The 12,211-nt window shown below is 46.6% G+C and overlaps 1 protein-coding gene across 1 annotated transcript in view; it reads right to left on the bottom strand.

The window, feature by feature from the left end:
- The window catches only part of EEF1G (eukaryotic translation elongation factor 1 gamma), a 41,399-nt gene extending 31,825 nt beyond the window's left edge, over positions 1-9,574 (bottom strand). Inside the window, 3 exon segments of the mRNA XM_068261545.1 lie at positions 2,142-2,205; positions 7,072-7,230; positions 9,472-9,574. Coding sequence (XP_068117646.1) covers positions 2,142-2,205; positions 7,072-7,230; positions 9,472-9,483 — 235 coding nt within the window. The 5' untranslated portion in view covers positions 9,484-9,574.
- Positions 9,575-12,211: the final 2,637 nt, after the last annotated feature.

Raw genomic sequence — 12,211 nt, 5'->3', positions numbered from 1 at the left:
GCACAATAAAGACCAAAAACACAGCAAAAGTGGTGAAGAAATGGTTAGCAGACAACATTAACGGTTTGGAGTGACCCAGCCAGAGTCCTGACTTGAATTCAATTGAGAGCTAGAGATCTGGGTGATGGCGAGAAGACCCTCCAACCTGAAAGATTTGGAGATCATTGCTAAAGATGAATGGGCAAATATACCTGTGGAGAAATGCAAAAAGCTGGTCTGCAATTATAGGAAGGGTTTGATTGCTGTATTAGCCAATAAAGGCTTTTCTATTATTGAGAAGGGTATGAATAATTTTGGACTAGACACTTTTTGCTCAAATGTAAATTAAAAAAAAAAGGTGCAAATTTTGTTTCCCCACAATAATGCCTCTTGTACATAGTCTTGGGGGGGGACCCGGAGGAGAAAGCAGCTGGCAGCCCAGGGACCCTGCACAAGAGTAGCAGAATAAAAGGCAGCCTCAGGTCCCGTCAAGCCTCTCTTGTGATCACAGGACCTGGCTGCTGGCAGAGCAGGGACAGCAGGACTTGCTGCAGTGAGGAGAGGTGAGTGGGACTTTGCCGGACACAGTCTGCAATAAAAGTATGTTTTGCCCATTAGCCGGATTAGCCTGCCACTTCTAGTTTTGACCGGCCAGACTTTGGGTTCTGGCCTAACATATCTTATCCGGAGGCTGTGTGCAGCAAATAGCGCGCGTTTCTACATACCTCCTGAATTAGGGACCCAGCACTGCAAGGTGAGAGTACTAACCACTACATCCCTATGCAACATGCAAGCTGTATTGCATTGACATGGTAAGGCATTTTACAGACAGATTGCAGAATATTGCAAGTTAAAAATTTGACACGCTAAAACATATCAAATATTCCTCCTTAAAAAACAGAGCAATTTTCTGCATTTCACAGTCCTCATGTTCATTAGCCAATGACTATCAGTACTTATCACACAAATGATCTATACCTTGTTTTTTTTTTGCCACCAATTAGGCTTTCTTTGGGTGATATTTTGCTAAGAATTATTTTACTTTATAAGCATTTTAAAGAGAATAACGGGAGAACAATGTAAAAAAAGTTATTTCTCAGTTTTAAGCTATTATAGTTTTAAAATAAGAGCTACTGTAGATTTAACCCATACATTTGATATGCCCGTTTGTCCTGGTTATTAACATTTAAATTATAATCCCAGTACAATGTATGGCGACAATATATGATTTGAAAATAAAGGTGCTTTTTTCCATTTTGTATCCCTGGCTTTACCTGCAATTATGTTGCTCTTTTGTATCCCCCCACCACCCCTAGTTAGCCAGATGTGTTCCTGTATATATCCCCCCCCCCCCCCCATAGTTGGCTAGATGTACCCCTCCCGAACCCCAGGTAGCCAGATGAGCCTCTGTATACCCCCCCCCCCCCCACCTGAGTTAGCCTGATGTAGCCATTTATCTCTCCCCCCCCCCCCCCACCCATAGTTGGCCAGGTGTGGTTTTTAATTCCCCCCCCCCCCCTCAGATAGCCTGGTGTATGCCCCTGTATCCCTCCCCCATGGATTGCGAACTGTGTGCCCCCACCACGGGGATAACCAGGTGTGTGGCCCTTTAAAATACCACCCACAAAGCCAGGTGTCTCCCCAGTCCTGCAGAGATAGGCGCAGGGAAGCGTTAGAAGTCACAAGCTCTCACATGACCTTGTTCCACCGGCAATCGATCTACTCCCTGCAGTACCGCTGTCAGCCTTACTATGCTGCCCGGATCGGGTCCCGGCTTGATGACGTCATCAAGCCGGGACCCGATTCATTCAGCATAGTGAGGCTGACAGCGGTACTGCAGGGAGAGGAACACTATCGCCGCAGGAACAAGTTCAGGTAAAGATTGTTACATTTTAATCCTGCCCTATCGCAGCATGGAGGGGGGTAATTACAGGTGATCGGGCAAATGGTGGGGAGATCGAACCCCATGGCAGGGATGCCGGTATAGAGTAGTTAGGGGGGTTAATGAGCCCAGGAGCGTGCTAGCACGCCCGCTGTGCTCATTAAATCAAAGTGACTTATATTCACGTCAGGTGGCTTTCAGGAGCCACTTGCTATGATGTGAATATACTGTAGTTAGGATGTAAATTGGTTAAACAGCTATTGAAGTGTGAATTTCTTACCATAGTGAGCGATGGCACTGCTCTCAAACAGACAGAAACCGTCATTCCCCTCAAATGCTGGAACCTAAAAGACAAAGGGCTGTCAAATTCCAAAATACATAGAGTTCAGTTCCCTAACTGGTCACGTCATTAGGAACCTTCAGCTGACTCCCCTAATAGTGGCACTGTTTGCCCAAACTATCAAGGCCTGGGATCCACTACAGATCGGAAAAAAAAAAAACAAACACCCCTTGAAATCGTAGCAATCCTATACATAAAATGAAAATCGCAAGTGCTAGGAAACTGGTGCAGGCACAGAGTTTGCGATTTGGTCACATGGCAATCACTTCAGTGGGCTCACCTCTATTACTTTTATTGGATAGCAACTTTTGGAATCGCCAGCAAGAACCTGGACTGTCATTTGCCACTGCTCATCAGCGGGCATTAGTCTACACCTCCAGCTTTTTTCCCTCTCTTAAAGGGTAGAAGCACCATTTTTCTTTCTGCTACAAATTATACTTCCCATGAAAGGCAAATTTGTAACAAAGTGTGCCAGCTCCTTGAATCGGATGCATCTGCCACATTTTGTCACTGGGAGTGTGACTCGAGCCACAATGCATGCCGGGAGATGTGGTCCATGGATATATTCGCATATACAAACTACATCCCAACAACACACAACAAGCAACCACTGCCCTGAACACTGAAAACAAAACAAGTTACAATACACCAGAGAGTACTACAAGAGAAGAAGAACAAAACCAGCACAATCAGGATATCAGAAAAAATGACCATGAGCAAGAGACAACACTTCTGACAAAATTGCAGGGAGGGTGGAGTTCTTTAATATAGGCGGCTCCTGTAAACTAATGCAAATACAGCTTGCACAAAAAGTTACCTGCTGGGCAGCAGTGGAAATATGGCAGTCCATGTGCATAGTGCCACCAGCAGGTACAGCAGGATTCAACACCTAATCTGTGAAAGACTGAAGCGAGAATAAATCTTGCTTCAGAGCTCATAGTTAGCAGGGGCATGTGTGCCCCTGCTAAAACGCCGCTATCCCCCAGCTAAACAGGGGTCCCTTCACCCCCCAACCCCCCCTGCAAAAATCAACAACCAACTTGGTCGTAAATTTTGCTCTTCCTGGAGGCAGGGCTAACGGCTGCAGCCCTGCCTCTCAGTGCGTCTATCAGACGCGCATCGCCACCTCTCCCCCGCCCCTCTCAGTGAAGGAAGACAGAGGGGCGGGGGAGAGGCGGAGGTACGCGTCTGAGAGACGCGCGGGAGGCAGGGCTGCGGCGGTTAGCCCTGCCCCAATGCGAAAGCGCTCCCCCGCTGTACAGAGGGGATTTGGGGGATCAGGGACCCCCGTTAAGCCGCGGGATAGCGGCGTTTTAGCCGGGGCACACATGCCCCTGCTATATATGAGGTCTGAAGCGAGATTTATTCTTGCTTCAGACTCTCTTTAAAGGGATCTTAGCAGCACCTTGTTTTACAGTCGCGTTCAAAATTATTCAAGCCCCACTGAAATTGAGTATTTTGGCCAGTTTGACATTGATTTAATTGTAAACAAGATGACTGAAATGATCTAAATCAAAGAGGCACTTGTAAGTCAGACAAATAACATTTATAATGAAATACCCACAAGTGACAATCATTCTTAGTACAACATCCTTTTCCAGTTATAACAGCTTTTATACGTGAAGAATAGCTTGACACAAGTGTCTTAAAGGGATCTACGGGTATCTTAGCCCATTCTTATTGGGCAAAAGCCTCCAGTTCAGTCACATTCTTAGGCTCGCGCTGCAACTGCTTTCTTCAAGTCCCACCAGAGGTTCTCAATCGGATTTAAGTCTGGTGACTGCGATGGCCACTCCAAAATGTTCCAGCCTTTAATCTGCAACCATGGTCTAGTGGACTTGGAGGTATGCTTGGGATCATTGTCCTGTTGAAAGGTCCAACGTCTCCCAAGCCCCAGGTTTGTGACAGACTGCATCACATTTTCTTCCAATATCTCCTGGTACTGAATAGAATTCATGGCACCTTGCACACGCTGAAGCTTCCCTGTACCTGCAGAAGCAAAACATCCCCAAAGCATGATTGACACCCCCCTCGATTCTTCACAGTAGGCAAGGTCTTTTCTTCATAGGCCTTGTTCTTCCTCCTCCAAACATAGCGTTGATCCATGAGCCCAAACAGTTCTAATTTTGTTTCATCAGTCCACAGAACACTACCACAAAAAGTTTTGGGATAGTGTTCTGTGGACTGATGAAACAAAATTAGAACTGTTTGGGCCCATGGCTCAACACTATGTTTGGAGGAGAAAGAACAAGGCCTATGAAGAAAAGAACACCTTGCCTACTGTGAAGCATGACAGGGGTTCAATCATGCTTTGGGGCTGTTTTGCTTCTGCAGGTACAGGGAAGCTTCAGCATATGCAAGCTACCATGAATTCTCTTCAGTACCAGGAGATATTGGAAGAAAACGTGATGCAGTCCTTCACAAACCTGAGGCTTGGGAGACGTTGGACCTTTCAACAGGACAATGATCCCAAGCATACCTCTAAGTCCACTAGTAGTCTGACGTAAGTGAAGTGCGCGGTTTGTGCATCTCTCCAGCAGCCGCTGGAGAGATAGAGGGCGCACTTCTCTTGCGTACACTAGCTCTGATTGATGTAAGTGACAGGACCCGGTTCCCGAAGCTGCAGACAGCAGAGGACGGCAGCGTGGGAGCGATCCGAGTGGATGGGGCTGGAGAAAGCCCCAGGTATGCATTCCAGCTCTGGTACCCTTTAATAAGATCCACTTTTTTTTCTTTTTTTTTTTTACAACCACACTTACAACTTCTTCAGCCCCTGGCAGCCATCCTGTGCCCTCACTGTAGTTACACTCCCATTTGCATTGCAGATGCTGACACCAACTAATATAAAATAAATAATCTGAACATTTGTATAGCGCTTTTCTCCTGTCAGACACTGTGCTCAAGAGCTGCAGCCACTGGGATGCGCTCAAGAGGCCACCCTGCAGTGTTAGGAAGTCTTGCCTAAACTCCTTACTGAATAGGTACTGACCCTAGCCAGGTTTTGAACCCTGGTCTCCCATGTCAAAGGCGGTGCCCTTAACTAGTACACTCCCCAGCCACTTGCGCCTGTGCGGAACACTCCAGACCATGTGAGCGAGATTGCGAACAGCGCTGGCACAGTAGGTGCCGGTTGGCATCTGCAACAGAGGGGACCCGGGGACACCGGCTGAAAGCGGAGCTGTGGCAAGGTTCATATCACTTGCCAGGGGCTGGAGGAAGCCCCAGGTAAGTAGATGGGCGACACATTTCCCTTTTTAAGCAATGCAAATTGCCTGGCTGTCCCGATCATCTGTCCCTGAACAAGCATGCTGATCAGATGTTTGACAGTATTTTGCCACATGCTTTTGTCTAGTGGAAACTGGAGCTTCACTTAAAAGTTTAACATTTCATTCTGAATAAGCATTCCAATGTTTCCAGCAGCCATTATTAAATCGTATATTTTTCTTTGCCGGTCTCTCAACTGCCATCCCCAGGTAAAACTGAGTTGGATGTGTCTGCACATCTGGCATAATGATTTTTCCCAGCTGCAGTCAAGACGAAGTAATTTGATGGTGGGAGAATTGCTATTTTTATGCAAATCTGAAGTGTACCCACGCCAAAGTCCAGGTACAAAAACGCCATACTTCTCTGAGAGGGAAGCCCCTGGATCCTAATGAGGATTCTCACTGCGTTGTCCGGTCTTCTGTTGCTGCTTGCAGACCCTTCAAAGATTACAGACAAGGGCTTGTCAGTAGTCTGATAAGGGCCTCACTCCTCTTAAAGCACAGAAGCGGCTGTATAAGGGCCTCACTCCTCAAAGCACAGAAGCGGCTGTATAAGGGCCTCACTCCTCTTAAAGCACAGAAGCGGCTGTATAAGGGCCTCACTCCTCTTAAAGTACAGAAGCGGCTGTGCCTGCACAGTAAGATGGGACCGCTTGTGCATGAGCGACTGTGCTCCTGGCACAAGCACAGCTGCATTTGAGCCAGAAGAGCACATGTGTTATGCAAGTAGATCAAGTATTTATCTACTTCTATATGTGTTTTTTCCACTGGCATAGTATGGCTAATCCTACTGCTTTAAAGAGAAACCATAACCAATAATTGAACTGCATCCCAATCAGTAGCTGATACCCCCTTTCCCATGAGAAATCTATTCCTTTTCACAAACGGATCATCAGGGCCTCTGTATGGCTGATTTTGTGGTGAAACCCTCCCACAGTGTGATGTCAGTGCCTCAAAGCTCTGAAGTCCTGACATCTGACATCAGACTGGAGGAGGAGCCTTGTTGCATTGTGGGAAACAGCTGTTTCCAACTGCCAAAAAAGCAAGCAGCATCTCCTTCCGGTGGCATTACCTGCCAGCAGTAAAAATGTCATTATGTGATTAACTGTTTACCTCCCACACCCAAAAAATACTCACACTCAAGGCTGAAGTGGTTAAGCCAGCATGTGTTTTTCAACACTAGCTTAGGCTCGGGCTTTCCAAGCAGCTTGAAAATGGACCATTGAAGAAAAACAAAGCGGGATTCGATTGGTCCATTTTCAAGCTGCATAAGTTTGACGTCAGCACATTTATCATACCCGTCAAGGAGGTTAATGTTCTGGAATTAGAATACTTACCACAGAGCGAAAGGAGGATGCATAAAACTCTGCAAACAATGGACTATTGCCATGGCTGCAACAGACTACAACTAAGGGGGAAAGGGGGGGGGGGGGGGGGGAAGCTCGCTTGGAAGGCACAATTATAAAGAATGTTATAACCATCAATGCATTTTGTAACAACAGTAAAGCTCAGTCTTAGGCGTTTTAGTTGGGATAGACCATTATGTAAATTAATAGCCAAAAATACAGCGTCATACTACCCAATTATTCATGGTTATCCAAACTCACCTTCCCCAAAGGAAACTTCTTCAGGAATTCTGGAGTTTTGTTAGTTACGCCAAACTGGAATTCTGGGGGGGAGGCAGCAACGGTAATTGGAAATTTGGAATACTGGGCAGCAATGAGGGGCTTGTATGCCCTCCAGTTGTCAGGGTACGTAAACAGAGTCTAGAAAAGAAAGACACATTAACAATCAAATCTTAATACAATCCTTAACAGCAAGTGCACTTGATTTAAAAAGACTTTAGTTGGTAAGAAAGTAGTCACCACTGCAGCGATTGGGCTCCATTGCTATGTACACACAATCCAATTTTCAATCAGATCCGCAGGAATAATGGATCATTGTGACCTGATCTCCTGATAGACGCGATCTATTTTATGTAGTACCGATCTGAAACTAGATCCAGTTATCGATTGGGAGCAGTTTGGACATGTCAGAAATGATTGATTCAACCAGTACTGTAGTGAAATGCAATGTAGAGAAGGCTGTGAACTCCTCCTGCAATCTGTTCACTTATTCGGTGCTGAACAGCTGCAGTCCAAGTATGCGTGTGTTCCAATTCAGCTATGCCGAATGTGAACACCAACACTGCTGTCTGCTATTAAACTTAATATTTTTTTGCATTGTATAGAGTGGCAGTCTGGATACATACGTTTCATTACCTTGTGAAAATATGATACAGCCCTACACATCGTAAACTGCAGTGCGTCTTTGTAAAAAAAAAATCTCAGCCTAAGCACAGGTGAACTTCCAGCTTTTTTTCTGTACTGTAATTATAGGCACACCCTCTGCACTAATACAGATGTCAGAAGACATTCAAGAGGGTGTAGCAAAGCCTAAACCCTTCAACTCCACCATAATAGTATATAATCCAGAAACAGCCAAAGTGTAGGTTGCACCTACCAGCGAATTTAATAAAAATACGGTGCTGGGTCATCCTACTTAGGGCTCATTTTCAGCAGGTAACACAGGCGTTTCCAATTCGGCTGCGGTGCCCGCGCTGCAGCGAAACAGCAGCCCAAATCACTTAGCTGTGCCATGCACGACTACAGGGATTTGATGGGTGCTGCAGGAAACTGCAGCATACCATCCAGAATTGCACCGCAATTTAGACAGCAAGCCATGGCAGCAATCGGCAGTATTCCCCTATGCTACTCGCCAACAGGGGAAATGCTGCAAATAAAGCCAGGGCCGGATTGCCATCTCAGGAGCCTACAGGCACAGATGGCATAGCACCCTAGACTTCGCCTTCCATGAAACTACAAACCCCTACCAAACCACACGGCAAGTGTGTTGTCTGGCCCCACTGTCACTTCTTCCTTACCTATCATAGGTAGCTACAGGTCCCCCTTATTATTAGATAGGCAGAGATTCTCTCAGTAGATAGAGGCACCTCCAACTGAAGGGAGATCTTGTCAGCGGAATGCAGAGAGCTGGGTGAGTAACCTCTCATTTACACTCCACTCGGGACTCTGCATAGGGAAGGAGTGGGGCAGGAAGCCACCTTTCCCTCATCAGGCGCCTGTAGGCACGTGCCTACAGTGACTTATAGTAAATCCGGCTACAGCCCTAATGGAAACAGGCTCAAGCCTCCCAAGGTAAATTTGACTGCCTACCTAGATGTGGCGCACGTACGTGTGTATGCGTGTGTTTATATTCAGGCATGCATTAATACTAGTCATTTGACTACCTTGGGAATGCAATCTGACCTTACAGCTCTACTGTCTTGGTTTAATCCCCATAAAAATTGTTTACCTGTTTTGTTCACATGCCATTTTCTTCCCACAACCCCCACACAAAGTTACTAGAGCCAATTTACTAGGTCAAGTCCAGAAAAAAAAATATTAGTGGATTATTTGTCCAGTGCAGACAATGAGAATATTTGCTCCATAAAGTCTCCATGTATCAACCTTGATAAAATCAACCCCTTCTGCCTCGGAGCATAATAGAATGAGACTGGGATACTTTAATACTTTTGGTATTATAAAGTCTATATCCTGCGGTAAATGATCCAGGGTTATAGAGATGTAACAGAACAATGAAAAGACACCATTTGCCATAGTGGTATACGTAAAGCAATTGCAGGAAACGAACATACATATTTATTCATTCATACATACATACATCTAAAATAAGGCACACATGTCACGTCATTACAGACAACAGTTCACGCTTCCCGACCGGCTTTGCTCCTTTCAGAGACATACACGGCTCATTAGTTCCGGGTGAAGCCGGGAGGCGGTGACATTACAAGGGCTTTAAAGATCTTTTCTAGCTATGAAACAAAAAATAATAGCATAGCAGCATACAAGATGATCACCGTTGTTCGGCTGAACCTATACAGAGCCCAACCGTGACTGCTGCCATCCGATGCCGTCAGATTTCCTCTAGACCATTTCACTACTCACCCCGCCAGCCATCTTCGTCCGAGGAAAAAGGGAGGAGCCGTATTGCAAACGTGCAGACGTAACCAGTGAGTAGAAAAGCGAAGATTACCAAGCGTCATGATGATATAGGAGCGGCTACTGCAAGCACCGCCTAGCAACAACTTATGGCTGCCTGGCTCGATTTGGATGTGTGAAAGAAGCGTTGAAGCAAGTTCAAGTTATGGCTAACCATAATTAGGTCGTGCATAAGAACTACTTTGGCACACCACACAGACTTGAGAAATCTTGTTGAAAAGCCACAGCTTATCTAAAATCTAGTTACAGGACACCTGTAGTGAGGGATTTGGAGGCAGCCATACTTATACTTACTACCTTTTAAATAATACTAGTTGCCTGGCGTCCTGATATCATACATGAACAAGGCACCTGGAAAAAAGGGCGCAGTGGATTTCTGGATTCCAATAGTAAAATATCGGTAACGATTACTGATATTATACTATGGCTAAACCTAACCCTACTCTCACACAGAACCCTCCCCTGGTGGTGACTAACCCTAATGCTGGGCATACATGGGTCGATCCGGCTGCTCAATTAGCCACCGGATCGACTCCCGCCTTTTCCCCGCTGCCGTCCGGATCGATTCCCGCTCGTCCCCGTGGGCGCTTCCTTATCTTCCGCTCGTCTCCCCGCTATTGTCTGCCCGCGGGGATCGAGCGGGGTATCGATCCGGCGGGTCATCGGACCTGTCGGAAATTATCAGCTGGGAGCATCAGCGGCTCGATACACGGGTACAGAAACGTACTGTGTATCCCCAGCATAAGACCCCTCCTGGTGGTGAGTGGCTAACCCTAAGAACCACCCCCTGTGCTTAAACCTAAGAACCCTCCTGGTGTTGCTTAAGGGCCGGTTCACACTTGTTTTAAAAACGTATACATGCAATATGTTTTTGAAAGATATCAGAGCTGAAGCTATTAGGCGAAATGGGGGGAGCAGGCATGTATGTGGACCTGTTCTAATAGCCACTGCTCCCCTTTCCTTCTTACTTAAAGACTCCCTGGCAGACTCTTCTGCAGGTGCTAGCCCAGCTTGTGATCATGATTGTCATGCGCAGAGCAATCCTGGCCGTGGTCACACGCTGAGGGACGTGTGCAAGCAGGGCTAGTGCCTGCGCAGTGAGAACCAACTCTGGCGACCCAGAAGAAGCTGCCAGGAGGTCTTTAGGTAAAGAGGGGGGACACAAGAGAATGGAGGAAGCGGTGGCTATCAGGACAGGTCCCCATACATGCCTTCTCCCCCTTTCTCCTAATAGTTTTGGCTCTGGTATCCTTCGCACCACTTAAACGCAGGAAGCGGACCCTATGTTAAAAATAGGATCTGCTTCCACTTGTTACATAACAATCCGTGTGCTGCGGAACGCGAGACAGAACGCTCTTGGCACATTTTCCCAGACGGCAAAACGTGTCTAATGAAAGCCTATGAGAATGGACACAGTCCGTTCTTACTAGGCTAGTCTCCGCATCACCTGTTTTGCTTGTATTGCGTTCACCTCATTGCCGCTGCTCAGTCCATTCAAAACAGCCTGGTGGCTGGGGGATCTCCATTGGGCTGCAAAAGTAAAGACCAATGGGAATCCTCAGCAACGGAGAATTCTCATTGGTTCATGTTGAACCAATGAAAATTCTCCCTGTTGCTATGGAGAATTGACCTGTTGCAACGTATGGAGAGGGCATACGTCTGATGGCCTCCAGGCTGTTAAAGGGACTGAGCAGTGGCGGTGGGACAGGTGAGCAGCGATCTGTACAAGTCAGCATGATTGATGCTTCAGACATGCAATGAGGTGTGGATGCGGAATGGGGGGGGGGGGGGAGTGTTGCATGCGGATGCAGAATGGACAGTACACAACCACCTCGCGGATGCGCTTACTGTTTCTGTTCTGCATTCACACATGTGTGACCCAGCCTTGAATATGACCCCACCCACCATTGCCTACCCCCATGGCACCTAACCCTACCCCTCAAACCAATGCAAATTATGGCACACATAGCAGGCACTTCATGACCAATGTAAAAGCCATGATTTGCGGCAAAAAAAAGTTAAATTGAAGCTCCCGATAGCGGGCGCCACCGTGTGCCTAAATTTCCTTCTTTTGCCACAAATTGCGGCTTTTACAATGGGCTCTATTCATAAAAAATTTGTGGCGAGAAAACTCCTGGAGGGAAAATACCGCGGTAGCGGTATTTTAGACTTCTGCCTCGTCATTCATAAAAATCTAGCCAGCTGCGATGCAAGTGCGGAGATCTCCCGCTGAAGGCTGGCGGTAAGCTGTCGGAAGGCATGCGGAAACACTTAAGCCAGCAGAGTCCCTCTGTGCGCTGCTCTCTCTGGGAGGTCTGTCCCATTCACTTGTATGTAATCCGCAGGCTTCTCGCTAAATCAGAGGAAGCGGTATTTCCCGTCCACATACCGCTTCCTCTAATCTTTATGAATGGCCATTTTGTTACTTTTTTCTAGATAAATCTAGAAAAACACTGCAGAAGGCGGAAATTTCTCGCTCTGCTGGGGGATTGTAGATTTTCATGCGGGAACAGCTTTTATGAATGCCCACTTTGCTAAATGGTCGGGAAAGTCCGCAGTTTTGAGCGGAAAACTTGCGGTAAAGTTTTATGACTAGAGCCCAATATGTGCCTATGGCAGTGCAATTGCAGATGTAGTATTAATGCTATTAGGGTGACAAATTTTCCATTTTACTGGCAACCAGTGA

The sequence above is a fragment of the Hyperolius riggenbachi genome, chromosome 11 (genome assembly GCF_040937935.1).
Source record: "Hyperolius riggenbachi isolate aHypRig1 chromosome 11, aHypRig1.pri, whole genome shotgun sequence".
Lineage (NCBI taxonomy): Eukaryota > Metazoa > Chordata > Amphibia > Anura > Hyperoliidae > Hyperolius > Hyperolius riggenbachi.
Note: the sequence above shows the minus strand (reverse complement) of the source record. Positions and strands in the feature narration are given on the sequence as shown.